The 17,821-nt window shown below is 40.6% G+C and overlaps 1 protein-coding gene across 1 annotated transcript; it reads left to right on the top strand.

Moving 5' to 3' along the window:
* The first annotated feature begins 719 nt into the window (after positions 1 to 719).
* Positions 720 to 17,764, top strand: med23 (mediator complex subunit 23). The gene is given in 32 exon segments (XM_035678144.1): positions 720 to 892; positions 2,454 to 2,485; positions 2,586 to 2,673; positions 2,768 to 2,892; positions 3,168 to 3,279; positions 3,687 to 3,785; positions 3,928 to 4,029; positions 4,142 to 4,211; positions 4,506 to 4,618; positions 4,708 to 4,803; positions 5,608 to 5,625; positions 9,467 to 9,603; positions 9,605 to 9,659; positions 10,234 to 10,377; positions 10,606 to 10,751; positions 10,913 to 11,158; positions 11,325 to 11,467; positions 12,177 to 12,351; positions 12,516 to 12,679; positions 12,861 to 12,985; positions 13,110 to 13,315; positions 13,582 to 13,762; positions 13,846 to 14,016; positions 14,168 to 14,384; positions 14,572 to 14,681; positions 14,840 to 14,966; positions 15,350 to 15,515; positions 15,699 to 15,771; positions 15,857 to 16,071; positions 16,223 to 16,343; positions 16,437 to 16,568; positions 17,061 to 17,764. Coding segments are annotated over 32 exon segments (4,185 nt in total). The 5' UTR covers positions 720 to 841; the 3' UTR covers positions 17,286 to 17,764.
* Positions 17,765 to 17,821: the final 57 nt, after the last annotated feature.

The following is a 17,821-nucleotide window of genomic DNA, read 5'->3' on the forward strand; positions in this document are numbered from 1 at the left end:
CATAATTTCGTTTTTATTTAATGTAATTCTGTTAATGTTGCTTTGAGTTTTCAGGATGAGTATTTGTTCAAGCTTTAGCTCCCTACCTTCCCTGCACAAGCTTTTTTTTTACAATGTTTTTGTAGATTATAGTCAGTTCTGAAATAAAGTAGCTTAATGGCTGTTGGAGAAACATCAAAATTGCCTTGTGAAAATTGTTCTCGGAGCTGTTCCAAGAAGCAGGTTATTGAGTTATCTGGATAACCTTGACACTCTTTTTTACATTTTTTTTACATCAGCAGCAAATGTTTCACTACTGACGGGTTTTAAGTTACACAGTAAACTTTTTTCTTTACTACACCTTAATTACAAATAATTTCACGGGAGTTCCTAAAATGAATTAAAACACGACTGATTAAACAACACCAACAAAAGGAAGAGCTTTTCATTAACACCGTCCATAGTGACATCTGGTGGACAACAAACATATGTCTCCATTTCACACAGCCTCTATTATGCCGAAGAGGTCACACTTCAGACAATATAGATTTTAAAAAGAAATGGCGACTGTAAGCAGTATGGAACAAATCTGTTCAAATAATCAATGATATGTTAAAACTATCAATAGCTTTTATTATTGAACGGCACAAGAGTGACCACAGCACGGCGACGAAATGAGGCGGAACTGTGCAGCTTGTGTCTGGGTGTGACTCCGGATTGTTTTTGCGGTTGCACGTCACTCGGCGCATTCATCCCGGTGCCTGTTAGCATGTAGCTCGTTGATGCCATTGTCAGTGAAGGGAGGAAGCTGGTAGATTTGTGTGATGGTTTGATATAAAAGTGGCACTTTTTTCATGCAAACATGGCGCTCTCGATGGAAACGCAGCTCCAGAGCATCTTTGAGGATGTTGTGGTAATTTTCATCTTTATTAACTGCGTTTAAAAGCTAACAGTAGTTAGCATTTCCGACACCGTTAGCCCTTAACATCCAATGTTCACTCCTAAACCTGCTGTGTTTGGCAAAAGATTAATCCTAAAAACATAGCTAAATAGGACTTGTTTCTAAATACAGTTACGCTGTAGCTAACTTTTATAATTTAAACTATTACTTTCATCGAAACAATCAGAGGTTGTAGACTTTCTGCATTGTGTCTACAAGTTCTTGACATTTATTAGCTAAATAGAAGTACTTGTGTGTCATTTATTGCAGCTTTTTAATGCACAGGTTTACACAAGAATGTTACTTTGGAAAACTAGTATTTATTTTCAAACCAAGAAAGTGCGAAATCTTTCACAGACAGTGTGAACTAATTGTGCATCTACCCAGTCATCATTTAACATCAGTGCCTTTAACTGTATGCATCAAAACCCCCAAAGTATTTTTTACTTGCTGGTTGACAGTGAGAAGCAGCATTGAGAGAGGGCAATAACACTAGATAAAGGAAGTCCCCCTACATCTGTGTTTGAATAATATATAATCATTACACTGCACTAGTGCTGGGTGGTATGACTGGGCCTTTACATAGGTTTGTACTGTCAGAAGTACATAGAATATAAAAACATTTTAATGCCACCATGTATACTATATACTGAAGGCTTTGACTACTATCAGGTTTTCTTGCCCCCACAAAATGATATGACAACATATGTAGGAATTACAATGCATCAAAAAGTTGCAGAATGTGAACAATTTAGTACAATTTAGTAAAACAGTTAAAACAACTTAGTTTTAACAGTAGTTAATAACATAAACACATGTTGGTTATTTATTACATTAAAAAAAAACTCAAAAATATATAAAATATGCAAACAACTCAGTTTTTTAAACACTATAAACTGACTCAAAGTTTTGTAACTATTCAAAGATATATTTCTGTAATGTTCTGTTGCACAAATCTAATTGTCACAAATTATTGTGTGCCATGGTGTTTTGACCTGTTAAAGAGGGTTAGTTGTGGCTTATTAATTGTTGTGTTATAAAGTTATAATGTTAGTAAGAAGGGAAGCCTGCGTAGATTGTAGGGTTCCCTTCTTAATACACACTACACAGCCTGCCACCGGCTATAGTGCTGCTTGCGGCTAAAACAATAATGCCGCCTATTAAAGAGTTACAGCAGTTATTGCTGCTATGAACCGGTATGGAGGTGAATGAAAATTCATATCACGTAGGAAATTACAACCGTTTTACATAATAATAAGTTAATCTTGTGTACTGCCCAGCACTGCACCTGCACTGCTGACAGGCATTCACCCTGAGAGAGCCACTGTTATCAAACATAAGGTGTTGTTCTGTAGCAAATTCTGACACCTGGCCTCTGTGTGTACTGATGGGACTGAGCAATGAGAATTGTTATTAATGAACTAACTATTATTAGGAAAGAAGTGGGATGTTGGTAGATGAAACTACAGTAGAAAGATAGAGAATCTTCTCAAATAACCTTTTTTCAATGTTACTTTTCTCATCCTTTCCTCAGAAAACTGAGATGATAGAAGAGGCCTTTGCTGGGTAAGATGGCTCCAAACACACACTCACGCATTCTGTTTACCGTACAAGTAAACTAAAATGAAAATCTGCAGGCTAAAATATCAGCTGTGTTGTGCTTTAGGATGTTTATGGACACTCCAGAGGATGAGAGGACTAAGCTGATCAGTTGTCTTGGAGCCTTCAGACAATACTGGGGAACACTACCACAGGTCTCTAAACACATAGAGGCAGACACACACTCACACAGATGATGATGAATGATTGGCTGGATGGGTTTTTAATTGCATCCATGTCTTCCTGCAGGAGTCTCATGAACAGTGTGTGCAGTGGATAGTGCGGTTTATACACAGCCAGCACAGTCCCAAAAGGATCTCCTTCCTCTATGACTGTCTAGCAATGGCTGTGGAGACCAGTCTGTTACCACCCAGGTACACACACACACACACACACAAACATAATGCATTCATTTACACTCTTGTTCTAATATTGTAAGATTATTTTAGGCAGCGCTTGCCTTAAGGTATAATTAGAATATATTAATTATCCTTATGATAATTCCACAATTTAAAGCCTTGATTTTAATTTATGATACATTAGTCCCATTAACATTAACATAGTTAATCTATTGTTATGTTACTCTTATCGATTATGTCTGTTATTTGTCCTAATCGTCGATCTAATGAATCTGTTTGTGTGTCTGAAGGATGGTGTGTGTAGCTCTGATAAGCTCAGACAGTTTGGAGTGGGAGAGAACTCAGCTGTGGGCATTGACCTTCAAACTGATTCGCAAGATCATTGGAGGGATGGACTACAAGGTCACACACACACACACACACACACATACATACACACACAAACACACAAGCACGTCAGCAATGCTTCTTATGATCACCTAACCCTTTAGAATAAAAAATCCTCTTGTAAGCTATGCATTATTGTTTTGAGTGTTGTTAGATCATCAGCCTTATCTTTGGTCTGCAGTGGTCATGTAGCTAAGGCAGCAGTCCTTGATAATATTTTGTACTGAAACCATCTAATGCTGGATGTTTTTTTAGTTTTTAGAATTCCATCAAATCCAAAATATACTGGCTCAATGCTTTTTTAAAGCATCTTAAATAAATACCACTATGAATTTTTCACTGCTTTTCTCATCTCTTCTCAACAGTTCAAATCTTCCATCATCAGATATATTTTTTATTTGAAGTGTGTGTGCGTGTTTCAGGGTGTTCGAGACTTTCTGAAAGCTGTGCTGGATAAAATTCAAACCATTCCTACCACCGTCAGCTCAGCTATAGTCCAACAGCTTCTCGCTGCTAGAGAGGTATTTTCCTGTCATTCACTTATTAAATGTTATTATTTGTGATTTATTTTATTTTTCAATCTGATGGGCTGTTTGAATAATTATCTGTAAGCATACCAAATCTATCATTTTTTGTTTTGTTTTTTCTTTGTGTGTATTCTAGGTAGTGGAGTATATCCTGGACAGAAATGCCTGCCTCCTGCCAGCTTACTTTGCCATCACAGAAATCATAAAAATGTATCCAGAGGGACAGCTGTCACACTGGGTATGTGTGGGTTTCATGTGTATCCAACAAATCGTTCTTTTTTTAAACATGTTTCTCTCCTGTCCATACCTGATTTCTCATGCCTTTATCTCTATTTCATCTCTGTCTGTAGCTTCTTGGCAGTTTGATTTCAGACTTTGTGGACAGTTTCAGACCCACAGCCAGAATCAACTCTATCTGTGGTAAGAGACATAAACACACCCACGCCGGAAGCTTGCTTTTCAAAGTTTTGTTGTTTGCTTCAATGAGAGCCATTCCTTTTTGGATCCAAAGTAGAAAATACACAGCACAACTATAAAGACACACAAGATTTCTGTTTCTATTTCTATAGAGCACCCTGTGGCTAACAGAACACTTGCGCATGTGCCACATTGCATGCCACATATTTATGACTTACAGTCGTAGGACATAATGCAACTAAGGTATGTGCAGTGTTTCTTTTTAGTCATTTCGTGTGTGAATGTGTGTGTCCACAGGTCGGTGCAGCTTGTTACCAGTAGTGAATAATAGCGGGGCCATCTGTAACTCCTGGAAATTAGACCCCACTACTCTCCGCTTCCCACTGAGAGGCATGCTGCCATTTGACAAGGTAACATATTAACATATATACACTACACACGCATTTACACACAGATACATAAAAGCAGTAACACATTGCATGTTCTTTTTGTCATGTAGGACCTGTTTGAGCCACAGACGGGTTTACTGCGCTATGTGTTGGAACAGCCATATTCGAGAGAAATGGTGTGCAACATGTTAGGACTCAACAAACAGGTATGAAAATCTCTTCTTCTACCTTTGTTCCTTTGCTTCTAAACCAAGGCCTCTAGCTGCCCTCACTTTTCTCCTCTTTTTAGTTTTTGCCACCCCACTTTCTTTGCTCCTCTCTTTGCCCTATCTGCTCCTACTGTTCCTCCTTTGTCATTCTTATCTCTTTCTGTCCTTTTTCCTTTTGACTCATTCCACTACCTCATCTTGTTCATGAGTTTGCCTTCTTTGTTATTCTGCTCTCTGTTTGTTTAGTTCATCTTTACCTGGTTGTTTTCTTCTTATTTCTTATTTATTTATTTCTTATTTATTTAATTTCTTGTTCTCGTGCTTTGATACCCCTCGCCCCCCCTTGTTGCCCTAGTAACACAGCTATATAAGATCATATGTAAAGCAAGCCAATGCTGTGAGCTTGACCCATAATGCACTGGTGTTAGTCTTCCCTGTTGGGTTCATGCAGTTTCAACTCAGCCGGCCTCAGTGAACACCACAGAGAGAGTTCGACCAGCTCTCGTTGTGTCCACACAGTTTGTGGTTAGCAGAATAATCAACACTGGCCAGAGCTCTGATTTTGATTTTGAACAAATATCCCCAAAATCCAGCTTTATTGAATTGGCTGAGTTGATGCTAACTTTGCTGAACGTACAGTGAACAACCTAGCTCCTTAGTCACCACTTTCTCTCTCTCTGTCTCTCCTTTTTCCCCCCTCTCTGTTTCTTTCGCCTTCTTTCTTTGTTTCTCTCTTTTCTCTCTCTTTTGTCCTCTGGTTGTGTGTTGTGTTTGTTTGTCTCTCTGCCATGCGCTCTCTAGACTCTGAACATTGCCCAGGTATGTCGTTGTTTCTCTTCCTGGTTGCCCGACCTACCAACTAACCAGCCCATTGGACGCTTAGCCTTTTAGGCACGCTGATAGAAATGGGAAACTGGACAAAAAAAAATAAAAAATAGAAAAGACAATTTGAGATGGGAGTAAAGAGAAATGCTACAGAGCTTGAGATGGTCACAGCAGGGCTTCATAGTAGAAAAAGAGACAGATGTGGCCAAATAAATAAATACTGGGTAGGTACATAGACAGAACAGCAGGTAAATGAAATAAGTATGATAGACAGCAGATAAGCAGGCTGTTTGTGGATCATTAACCATGGATGATTTGTTCAGTTAATAGGGTGCTGTGCAATAAAATTGTTTCCTGTCACATTTTCAGTAACATGAGTTTGCAATCTGCCTTATCGCTGCCTGTAATGAAGCAGAATGAGTGCAGAGTGTTAGAATAAAATGTATTGATTGAAGCCATAAATGGCCAACATTTCTGTTAATATTCAGTATTTCTGTATTAGGCAATATTCTGAGCATAACAAGAAACGAATCCCAAAAATAGAATTCATGGCCTATTTTAATAGTGCAGGCTTTTAGAAAATGACAAGCCATTACACGAGCCATTAGCCATTACTAACTGGTCACTATTGCTGCTCCTATAGAGGTGAATAAGCCCTAAGCAGCTCATTACTGCTTACTGCCTAAATTTATAATGGTAATGGTTCATTTATAATGGTTTTGCAACATTGGAATTGCTTGTTATGTTAATGTTTAATACACCTCACCCACATATATTTGCTGCGCTGTGATCAGTGCCCAGTGTGCATACAGTGATCATTTAATATTTGATTTTTCAAACCTGGATGGTCTTTAATTAAACCGATCATACAGTTACAGAACCTTTTAGACTGCAGTTTTTGTCATTAGAAAACAGTGTGTTTACTCCCAGCCATTATATACAGCCTGTGGTTCCAGCTTAACAAGTTGACATTAAGTATTTCTGATTTTAAACCCTGCTGTTGACATTTCAAGTCCTGCTGCACTGCATGTATGAATGTAGTCTGGTCCTTGCCTGTTGTTAGCGAGGCCCTCTCGTGTCTGACCTCTATGCTGCTTTCTGTTGGGCTGACCTGGGCAAAACTACTCTATTTTCACTAAATAGTGGTCTTAACTGGTATAGCAATACAGTTTATTATGCTTGGTTAACATTTAACTAGAGTGCACTGCAATAGCCAGGCAGTGATCACCAGTTGTACCATACAGTATACCAGGAATCTACGGGTCAATTAATCATTATCAATTTATTTATTTTTAGGTTGGCATTGTGAGTTGGTAGGTCTAAAGGATTTTCATTGTCATGTCTTCTACTTCCAGTCTAAACTCATTTTTGGAGTTTTGATGCTGCTACATTACTTAACTTTATTTCTATGCAGCTTGTGCTATCCGGACACTTAATTGCATTTGTGAAAGTGATAAAAGTTTCTTAAATAAATGGCCTGTAATTTGTAATGTTCATGCTCTGCTGGCTTCAATTCGTCATTCTCTTTACATTATCTATTCTCCAAAGAGTAGCTCTTGTCTTTCCAGTGGTTTTTTTTTTGTAATTACAACGTTCCAGGCTTGGACAGCATACTAATTTAAATTACATCAGCTCAGGCAGCTTCAAAAATGGAAGACATGGCAAAGTGTGGATTACGAAGCCGCATGCTCCTTACACTATATTTTATCTTTTTCTTTTTTGGTCAGTGTTTTGCCCAGGTTGGCTGATGAGTGATTCTGATTGGCTGTTTGACTGGATGAGTAAACTCTGACCTGTGTTTTGTGGTGTTCATTGGTTGATGATGCGCGTGGTTGATGACTTTGTGACTTGTTTTTTTTCCTCCAGTTTGTACCTTTTGCATCACTACTGATTAATGGCACTGAGCAGCAGTGCATAACAAACTACAAGCAACAACATCAGTTAAATTTGTTTGGATATTACCTCAAAACCCTGTGTTTTTCTCAGCTCTTCATATAATTAGTTACAGGCTACATAATTTAGTAATTAGTTACATACAATCTTAAATCTACAGAAACAACTACTGAGGGCGGCATTTTAACCCATGACCCATCATCCCTGCAGCAAACAATATGACAGCTGGTACAGTTTCAGCTTTTCTTGGGCTTTTTGTTTATTTTCAGCAGTTCAGAGTGAAATTAACATTTCACCCTCACACTCAGAAATAAATCAAACACATACTGACTCATAAAGTTTGAGCTGGATGAGTTGTTGAGTGTTTCCACAATAGGACAACGTTTAGCTCTTTTACCAATATACTCATTATATGTAGTCTGAGAGTCTGAAGTGAACTGTCAGGTGCAGATAAGTGACGTTCTACTTGTTGCACAATTAAAGACCAGCAGTGAGCACTATTGTTGGTGGATCAATACTATTTTTTCAGGGGAAAAAGAGACCGTTAAATTGCTTCCTGGTATATTGCTGTGAAAATTACCTTTAAATTGTATTTGCTCTAGATACACACCAGTTTTCCCCTGGCTGAGGTTTTGGGATGTAGGGAGGTGGATGACAGCTGGTATGGTTTTTACTGTTTCTAGGACACTGGATTTGGGATGTAACTAGGTTGTGTTGATTTCTTTGTACAGTAGACAGAAGATATGGCTGTGGATCCTTCTCTCTTTCTCTCCCTTCTTCTTTGTTTTTCTCTTGCCCTCCTTCTTTCTGTGTGAGCGTGTATGTGTGCGTGTGCTTATTGGCAGAGGAAGAGAAGTGATGGTCAGCCTCGCAGCTCGTCTTCTTCCCAATCACACCACCTCCCCACCTTCCTAAACCCGTTAGCCTGCATGCAGGAATGCGTTGCACTGTTTGGTTTGGTGTTTTGTGCTGTGCTGTGTCATAATGCTCTGTGCTGTGCTGTGCCTCGCTGTGTTGTGTGAAAAGGGCTGTTAGTCCTTCAGTGGTTGGCCACTGCAGAGATACACACTCCTTCTGCTCTGTCACAGATGGGTGAAGTTAAGTGTCACACCCTGGGTTAATAAGAAAATGTTTAGAAGACCAGTATCTTGTTTTGGATTGGTCTGTAAATATAGTAAACAATGTAGTAAATAATAGATCATATAGTCTGAAATAGTTAAATACTATGAATGTTTTCAATGAAACTCAGTTGCATTACACCTCTACTATTGGTGTAACAGTGCCATGTCTACACAGTCATCCACATGATCTTGTTAACCTGCCTTCCCTGCCATTTTTTGACTTTCTCTTGATTCCCGTGCCTCATTCCCTCTCTCCTCTCGTCTTTCAGTCCCTTTTACATACAGAAGTCTCAACATTGCTGGTTCAGATACCCCAGTTATGTAGACATATTATGCATTTCTGTATGGAAACATTTGGATCCTACATTACCTTAAAAATACCAGCACAAAACCTCTGCGGAGCTCAGGTTCACGTTTGTGAACGTTACACTATGTTTGCATTAATATTATTTATATACCAGAGCATTGGGAGATAAAAGTAAATGTGGAAAAGGGGCAGGAGGAAGATTTACACAGCTGACAGAAGCAGGAAGGAGATGCCGTCCTGCATGCAAGTGATGGGAAAAGGTTTTATAAGTCAATGTCTAACAACTGTTTGAGCATCTATAACATGGAAATGTGTATATGAAGTAATTTAATCCCTCATTCTCTCCCACCCTCTGTCTTTCCTCTCCCTTCCTTTTCCTCTGTCTTTCCACATTTCCTTCTCCCTTTTCTTTCTCTCCTTGGACGTCTTTCCCTCCCTTTCTCCGTTTAACTTCCCTTCTCTCCCCTGCCCACTATTTTCTTTATCCTTTAACACTCCCCTCCTCCCCTGCCAGCATAAGCAGCGCTGCCCAGTGCTGGAGGAGCAGCTGGTGGACCTCGTGGTGTACGCCATGGAGCGGTCTGAGACAGAGGAACACTTTGACGCCGATATCGGAGGAACTAGCCCTCTCCTCCCAGCTCATCTCTCTTCTGTGTTTGTTTCAGTTCGCGAGTTTCCCCACACATGGGCTGTCGTTACATCAAAAGGTAAAGAGGGATAGCAGAGGAAGGAGCGAAAGTTAATGATTGACAATAATCCTAAATATATTTACATATTACATATTAGACTTTGTCAGGGAAAAATATAAAGTTATGGACTTATTTCTGTCCACCAACCTCAATGGAAACAGGCATTCAGTGTCTGACATTAAGAAAATAGAAACAAAAAAAATGTAAAAATTCCCAAAACAAAATTGTCATTGAAGACAACAACTGTATCTCCACATTCTATAATGTAATACTATCTAGATGGAGAATTACACATTAATTAAAGGAAGTAGCTTATTCCATCCCAAGACACCAACATGCAGCAACTGCTAACAGGAAATACATTTTCACGGTGTAAACAAACACATACTAATCAAGCATCTGGAAGGCTGCTTATGCCGTAGCATACTGGTTAAAAAAAAAAAATGGTTGGGCTCACAACCTTCTGCTAAAATGAAATGGTTAAGTCTAGCTGTATGGTCTCTGTGGCTTGTTAAAAACAAAATTAAACAATTTTATATTATATTATTTGATCCCTGTTGTGACACTTGTTGTTGTTGGTCTTTCTCTCTAGCTTGCAGGTAGGGGTCTCATTAAAGGGAGAGACCACCTGATGTGGGTCTTGCTGCAGTTCATATCAGGAAGCATTCAGAAGAACGCTTTAGCTGACTTCCTGCCCGTCATGAAGCTCTTTGACCTGCTTTACCCAGAAAAAGAGGTACACATCTGCCAAAAAATTATTTAGTTTATTATTAGTCAAGCCCCATTTCATTGCATTATTTCTTGTCTTTAGTACTGTGTATCTTATTATTTATCCAGCTTTTTATTGGCACTAGTACAGAAGTTTTGGTAGGAGTAGCAGTAGTAGAAGTGCTAATGCTAGGCATCTTAATATGTTCTGTAAGTAGTACTGTCAGATTTATCTGCGTTTTCTCTCCCACTCCAGTGTATTCCAGTTCCAGATATTAACAAGCCCCAGTCCACTCATTCCTTTGCCATGACCTGCATCTGGATCCACCTGAACCGCAAAGCTCAGAACGACAACTCCAAACTACAGATACCCATACCACACTCTCTGAAACTACACCATGAGTACGTGTCTTTAACATACTGGACCCTGAAATATGCCCTTTTAGGTCAATTAATACCTCAAAACTGCGCACTTCCACATACGCATGCTTCCAAACAACTGTACACGGAAATACTGTACGAATATACAACATCTTTCTGCTTCCATCCCTCCTGTCTGTTAGGTTTCTCCAGCAGTCACTGCGTAACAAGACTCTGGGCATGTCAGACTACAAGATTGCCCTGCTGTGTAACGCCTACAGCACCAACTCAGAGTGCTTCACTCTGCCGATGGGCGTCCTGGTAGAGACCATCTATGGGAACGGATCTATGAGGATCAACCTACCTGGCACAAACTGCATGGCGTCAGGATCTGTCACCCCACTGCCCATGAACCTGCTGGATTCACTCACAGTGCATGCAAAAATGAGGTAGGATATACAGATTAGTTAATTTTAAAAAATGTAGGTGCTTTGTTTGATTGATATGTAGATACAATTAATTATACAGAGAGCTACACTAATAATTTATAAAAATGCATTGAACTGTCTCTCATCCAGTCTCTTTGTCCCTGTCTGTCTGTCTGCCTGCCTACAGTCTGATCCACAGTATTGCCACGCGGGTAATAAAGCTGGCTCAAGCCAAATCCAGCATTGCCCTGGCCCCTGCACTCGTAGAAACATACAGCAGACTCTTAGTCTACATGGAGATCGAGTCATTGGGCATCAAAGGATTCATCAGTGAGTTACAGAAACATTTTAATTCACTGAAAATGTCCACTGTGTTGAAAAGATGTTAACTTCAGACTGACTGACAAAGTGTAAATTGGATGCCTCTTTTCAGTATCACATCATTATGTTCGCTAAAGAACAAGAGTTGACAGTCACAATATTAAATGTTAGCACACGCCTCAAACTTAATCATCATAATCATAGATTATCAGGCAGCAAACATTTACCTTTAAGATATAATTAAGTCACTTTTCAGTATAAAGTCATATTTACTGAGGCACCACTAAAGCCAAGGTCCAGCAACAAAACAGTAAGAAAAAAATATTAAAAGCTCAGCTATTCGATTCACATTGTGTCCAAAGTGGACATTCATCAATGTGCACATTTAAACATATTCATTCACTAATTGCAATAACATTTAAGGAGGCGGCAAGGTAATCTCATGTTTCTAAAAACCCACCTATGCATAATTGTTTCTTATGAATATGAACACAATTGAGGGGGGAAATCTGTCTTTATCAGGGATCTACTATGTTTTCAGAATGTATAACTCTGTGTTATAACTCTTTCAGCATGACCTGGTCCAATTTGTATTCAGTCATCACTGCTCGTCCACTGGGTTGCATTTTAAGCAGACTGACTCAGAACATCTGTGTTTCACATAATTTTTGGGCAAGCAGACACATGTAGAATAATGTGTCACCCTCCGTCTGTTCAGGTCAGTTGCTGCCTAACGTGTTCAAGTCTCAAGCATGGGGAATCCTTCACACGTTACTGGAGATGTTCAGCTACAGGATGCACCACATCCAGCCACACTACAGAGTCCAGCTGCTGAGTCACCTGCACAGTCTGGCTGCTGTACCGCAAACCAACCAGAACCAGCTGCATCTATGGTAATGTGGATGTTCACATTCACATATATTTAACATAATCGACAACACTGTACACGTGTTGTTTTTTTATTGTGCCCACCTCCACTGTTACTAATTAAAAAAGACAAAAAACATAATCAGGATGATAATGATCTGTCTTGCTATGTGTGTGTCTCTTCCACCAGTGTTGAGAGCACAGCACTGCGGTTAATCACAGCCTTGGGGAGTTCAGAGGTGCAGCCGCAGTTCACCCGCTTCCTTAACGACCCAAAAACTGTTCTTTCGGCCGAGTCTGAAGAGCTGAACCGAGCCTTGATCCTCACCCTGGCCAGAGCCACACACGTCACAGGTAGCAGTCATTCTGGATTAACTTCTTTTGATCTTAGTTCCTCTCTGTGTTATTCTGCAGTTTGTACAGTTCTTTCCTTCCTTGTTTATTTCTACCAGTTATATGTCAGTTGAACTGACCGCACAACAACCCCAGTTTTACATATTCTCTTAAATTGCCTTCTTTTTGTGTCTGTGTTTAGATTTTTTCACAGGCTCTGACTCCATCCATGGGACTTGGTGTAAAGACATCCTCCAGACCATCATGAACTTTACGCCTCATAACTGGGCGTCCCACACACTTTCCTGCTTCCCTGCTCCCCTACAGGTGCATTGTGGTCTCTTAAGCATGAATCACACTGACAAATCCAAACTACAATTTTATTCTGATCTCAGATCAGGTGCATTCATCCTGTTTTAATGACCCCTCTCTCTATTTCTTTTCCTCTCAGGCGTTCTTCAAACAGAACAACGTTCCTCAGGAATCTCGATTCAACCTGAAAAAGAACGTGGAAGAGGAGTACAGGAAGTGGAAGTCCATGGCCAATGAGAATGACATCATTACCCACTTCTCCATGCAGGGCTCACCCCCACTGTTCCTCTGTCTGCTGTGGAAGATGCTGCTGGAGACGGACCACATTAACCAGATAGGCTTCAGGTTTGTTGTCATTATTTTGTCTCTACAGATACAGAATCTATTCACACAGTCACAGACTTTGTACATGCCTATAAAAAAGGAACATGTGGTAATGACCCATCTCACCACTGATGTTCTGGAATTTAGAATTTACACTAATTGGCCCGCTGTGGGATCATTCCCAAGTCTCTAAACAACATCTGTAGCTAATTAGTCCAGTGGGAGAATTCATGTTTTTCTGTGGGATGATGAGCTAACTGTACCCTCATTTTTTTTGTGTCCCTCAGGGTGTTGGAGCGTATCGGGGCTCGTGCACTGGTGGCTCACGTGCGAACATTTGCAGACTTCCTCGTTTATGAATTCTCAACATCAGCCGGCGGACAGCAGCTCAACAAGTGCATCGAAATACTCAACGACATGGTCTGGAAATACAACATAGTCACTTTGGACAGGCTCATCCTGTGTCTGGTGAGGAGAAACTTGCATACAGAGAGATATTTCTACTGTATGGCAAGGTCTGTGTGTCTCACTTCTCCTTGCTCTTCTTACAGGCGATGCGTAGCCACGAGGGCAATGAGGCTCAGGTTTGTTATTTCATAATCCAGCTGCTGCTGCTGAAGCCCAACGACTTCAGGAACCGAGTCAACGATTTTGTCAAGGAGAACGCTCCTGAACACTGGCTGCAGAGTGACTGGCATAACAAGCACATGAGCTACCACAAGGTATGCAAGGAACAAAAACTCACATCATTATCACAGTCGATCCATCTGATTTGAACAAGACCTCGGTCGAAAACAGTGAAATGAAGAGAGAAACCCAGCTCTGAAGATGCAATACCATTTTGATTTTTAATGTTTGCTGTTCCTTTACCAGAAATACCCAGAGAAGCTGTACTTTGAGGGACTTGCAGACCAGGTTAACCCTCCCATGCATCTCCAGCCTCAGTACCTGCCCATCTACTTTGGCAACGTATGCCTTCGCTTTCTGCCTGTCTTTGACATCGTCATCCACCGCTTCCTGGAGCTTCTTCCTGTCTCGAAGTCCCTGGAAACGCTGCTGGATCATCTGGGAGGGCTGTACAAGTTCCACGGTGAGATTGACTTAAAATAAGAGAAGATTTGCGTGGATGAAAGAGGGAGCAGGTTTCGAATAAGAAAAAGAGCAATAGCAATAAATGACATGGATGAGTAGGGGCAGACGAGCCTGGGATGTGAAGGAAATGTTAAGGTCATTGTTTGTGCACACTGTTTTGTATTGACTGCTGTGTTTGTGTGCAGACCGCCCAGTCACCTACCTGTACAACACACTTCATTACTACGAGCGACATCTGCGGGACAGAACCAATCTGAAGAGAAAACTGGTGCACGCCATCATGTCTTCATTGAAGGTAGGCAGAGGGAGGTGAAAGAGACACAGACACCCAACTTAGAGGATATATTTTTTATTAAAACTATACGTGTATGGTTCCTTGTTGTTATTTTGCGTGTGTAACTACAACTGTCATTTATTTGTATTGGTTATATTTACCATATAATTCTTTTTCAGGACAACCGTACCCCAGGTTGGTGCCTTAGTGAAACCTACCTGAAGTTTGGCATGAACCCAAGAGAGGACAACGTATGGATCCCTGATGACACCTACTACTGCAAGCTGATTGGACGCCTGGTGGACAATATCCTTCATTAATCTCCCCCTGTTGGCAGAGGGATCTGTCAGTGGTCTCTGTAACTGACTTTGATACTGGCTAATAAAAAGGCCTCTGGGGTACCTGAATAATATATTTACCCTTACTGCCAATAATTCTAATCTCTCTTAATGCCTCTTTGCTTTAGAGGCACATAGTAAATTGCTTTTACATCTGTAGTTAATTTAATCTAAGGTCATTTTATTGCAGCCAGTGTAGCTTTTACAACAGAGAGGAGTTACTGAAGTGTCTCATGGATATATAAGTATAATCATGTAATTAAAACAAGGACACATCGAACATTCAGCCCCTATTGAAGCTTGTTTTCTCCTCCAGTGACCTTTATATAGTTTTCTTTAACTCTCTCTCACCCATGGCTGGAAAGTCACCCGGTCCCTTCCCCAACTGTGACTGGAGGTTCAACGAGTTCCCAAACCCCGCGGCCCATGCCCTGCACGTCACCTGTGTGGAGCTAATGGCTTTGGCCGTGCCGGGAAAAGATGTTGGGAACGCTCTGCTCAACGTTGTGTTGAAGAGGTAAAAATCGTCAAAAACAGTGTGTTATCTTTAGACAGTTAATGGCTCCGATTTGTACTGATGAAGGTTATTTTGAGGATTTTGGTAGAAGTGCGTTTTTAGTCATATTTTTGGATGCGTGTACTGGTGATATAAGAGTTTGAATTACTGATGAGTCAGACCATGTTTTCTTTCACCTTTTAGCCAACCTCTTGTTCCCAGAGAGAACATCACAGCTTGGATGAATGCCATTGGACTTGTGATAACCGCACTTCCTGTAAGAACGCTTGAAACAAGATCATCGCAGTTCTTTACCATTTCACATCAAGTTTGTTCACCACCTTCGTGTCCCCCTCTTCCAGGAGCCCTACTGGATCGTTCTCCACGACCGCATCGTGTCTGTGATTGGCTCTCCGGCACTGACATCAGAGACAGAGTGGGCGGGGTATCCCTTCGCCTTACTGGACTTCACAGCCTGCCACCAGAGCTACAGCGAAATGAACTGCAGTTACGTGCTAGCGTTAGCTCACGCTGTCTGGCATCACTCATCCATCGGACAGCTGTCTCTGATTCCTAAGTAAGAATGTCTCCTTTCCTCAGTCTGTCTGTCTCGTTACTCTATTTTCTCTCTCTCTTTATGTCCTTCTATAGCCCTTCTATATGCTGTTTTTCCCACATATGACTTGTGGTTGACATGTCATCATACATTTGTGTCTGTGTGTGCGTAGATTTCTGTCAGAGACGCTGAAGCCCGTCGTCCAGACAGAGTTCCAGTTACTCTACGTGTATCACCTGGTGGGGCCGTTCCTGCAGCGCTTCCAGCAAGAGAGAACACGATGCATGTTGGAGGTACACACAAAAGTTTGAGGATATATCATTAGATGACAAGTGCTTTAGTTTACTTTTTTTTTTTAAATATACCTCTGTATTTGTGTATTTCAGATTGGTGTGGCCTTCTATGAGATGCTCCAGGCGGTCGACCAACACTGCCAACATCTCAGCTACATGGACCCAATCTGTGACTTCCTCTATCACATCAAATACATGTACACTGGAGACAGTGTGAAGGAGCAGGTGAGATCTTTTTCTTATTAATGATGAATGACCTTTGTTGCCCAGACTTCAAGTAAGATGACATCTGTGAACTTCAGGAGACAGTTTTGTGTTTTCAGTTCCCATTTTTAGTTTGAATCTGTCACCTCCTGCGCAGCACTCCAGTCCAGACCTGACACCGGAGTTAATTAGAGGAGATGAAACTGTCGCTCCACTTTGTGCTTGAAGCTTAGACAAGACTGTACTTAAATGGACTTTTCAAGTAATTCATTTAAAAAAAGCCACCATTAAAAACTGAGGGTAATCTTTACCTGATCTGTATGTGTTATATTTTGAGTACTCCGATTCAGAACAAGTGATGTTATATAAATGAATGTGATACGTGTATTTGTATTTTGTTGTTTTTTCTAAACTGAAACAGTCTTGATCTACCTATCTTTGTCATCACTACATTGCTGCCTATCTATCTAACTTCACCTGTGTACTCCTGTTCTTCGGTTTCTCTGTCTCTAGGTGGAGAAAATCATCATGACTCTGCGTCCAGCCATGAAGCTGCGACTGCGCTTCATCACACACAGCAGCATGATAGAGACTTCGTCGTCAGCTGCCACCGCCGCCTCCGCTTCCTCCGCCTCCTCCGCCTCCTCCTCCACCCCTCAGCCCCCCACCTCCTCGCTCTCGTCATCCTCCGCCGCTGCCTCACCCTCCTCCACACAGCACACGCACACACCTATGTAGGTGGCATGGGTAAACACAAACAGAGGTACCATTATGACAGTGGACTTGCACATGCGTACCCTAAATATTTTGAGTTTTTGAAAAAAAAATTCCATTACTTATTCTGCTTGACTTAAAGTAAGGATTACAAATGGTTATTGTACTTTTATAAACAAGAACCCTGGATTTCCAAAATCTCCGCTTGTTGCGAAGTGAAAAACCCAGGTTGATTTTGCTCTATGATGCTCAAAAATAATCGCTTGAACAGATTTCAAAAGAACAGAGATATATATAGAAAATCTCTGAAGTGAAGAATCTCTCAGAACCGGCGTCTCTATCAACAAACTGTACAATAACATGCAGCTCTCAGTATCTGCTGCGTTCAGGAGAGTCACAAAGACAATATTTGTTGTTACTATCATGGCATCTTTTTTTATTTTTCTGTTTTAGTTTTATATTGTACATTATTATTACTTCATTAAAAAGATTTTGGTAATCTGGGTTTAACTTTTTATTGCTGATTTTTTCTACCACTAGTGGTGTGTGTGTGTGTGTGT

The sequence above is a fragment of the Morone saxatilis genome, unplaced genomic scaffold (genome assembly GCF_004916995.1).
Source record: "Morone saxatilis isolate NCDOM2014 unplaced genomic scaffold, NCSU_SB_2.0 Contig7, whole genome shotgun sequence".
Taxonomy (NCBI): Eukaryota; Metazoa; Chordata; class Actinopteri; family Moronidae; genus Morone; species Morone saxatilis.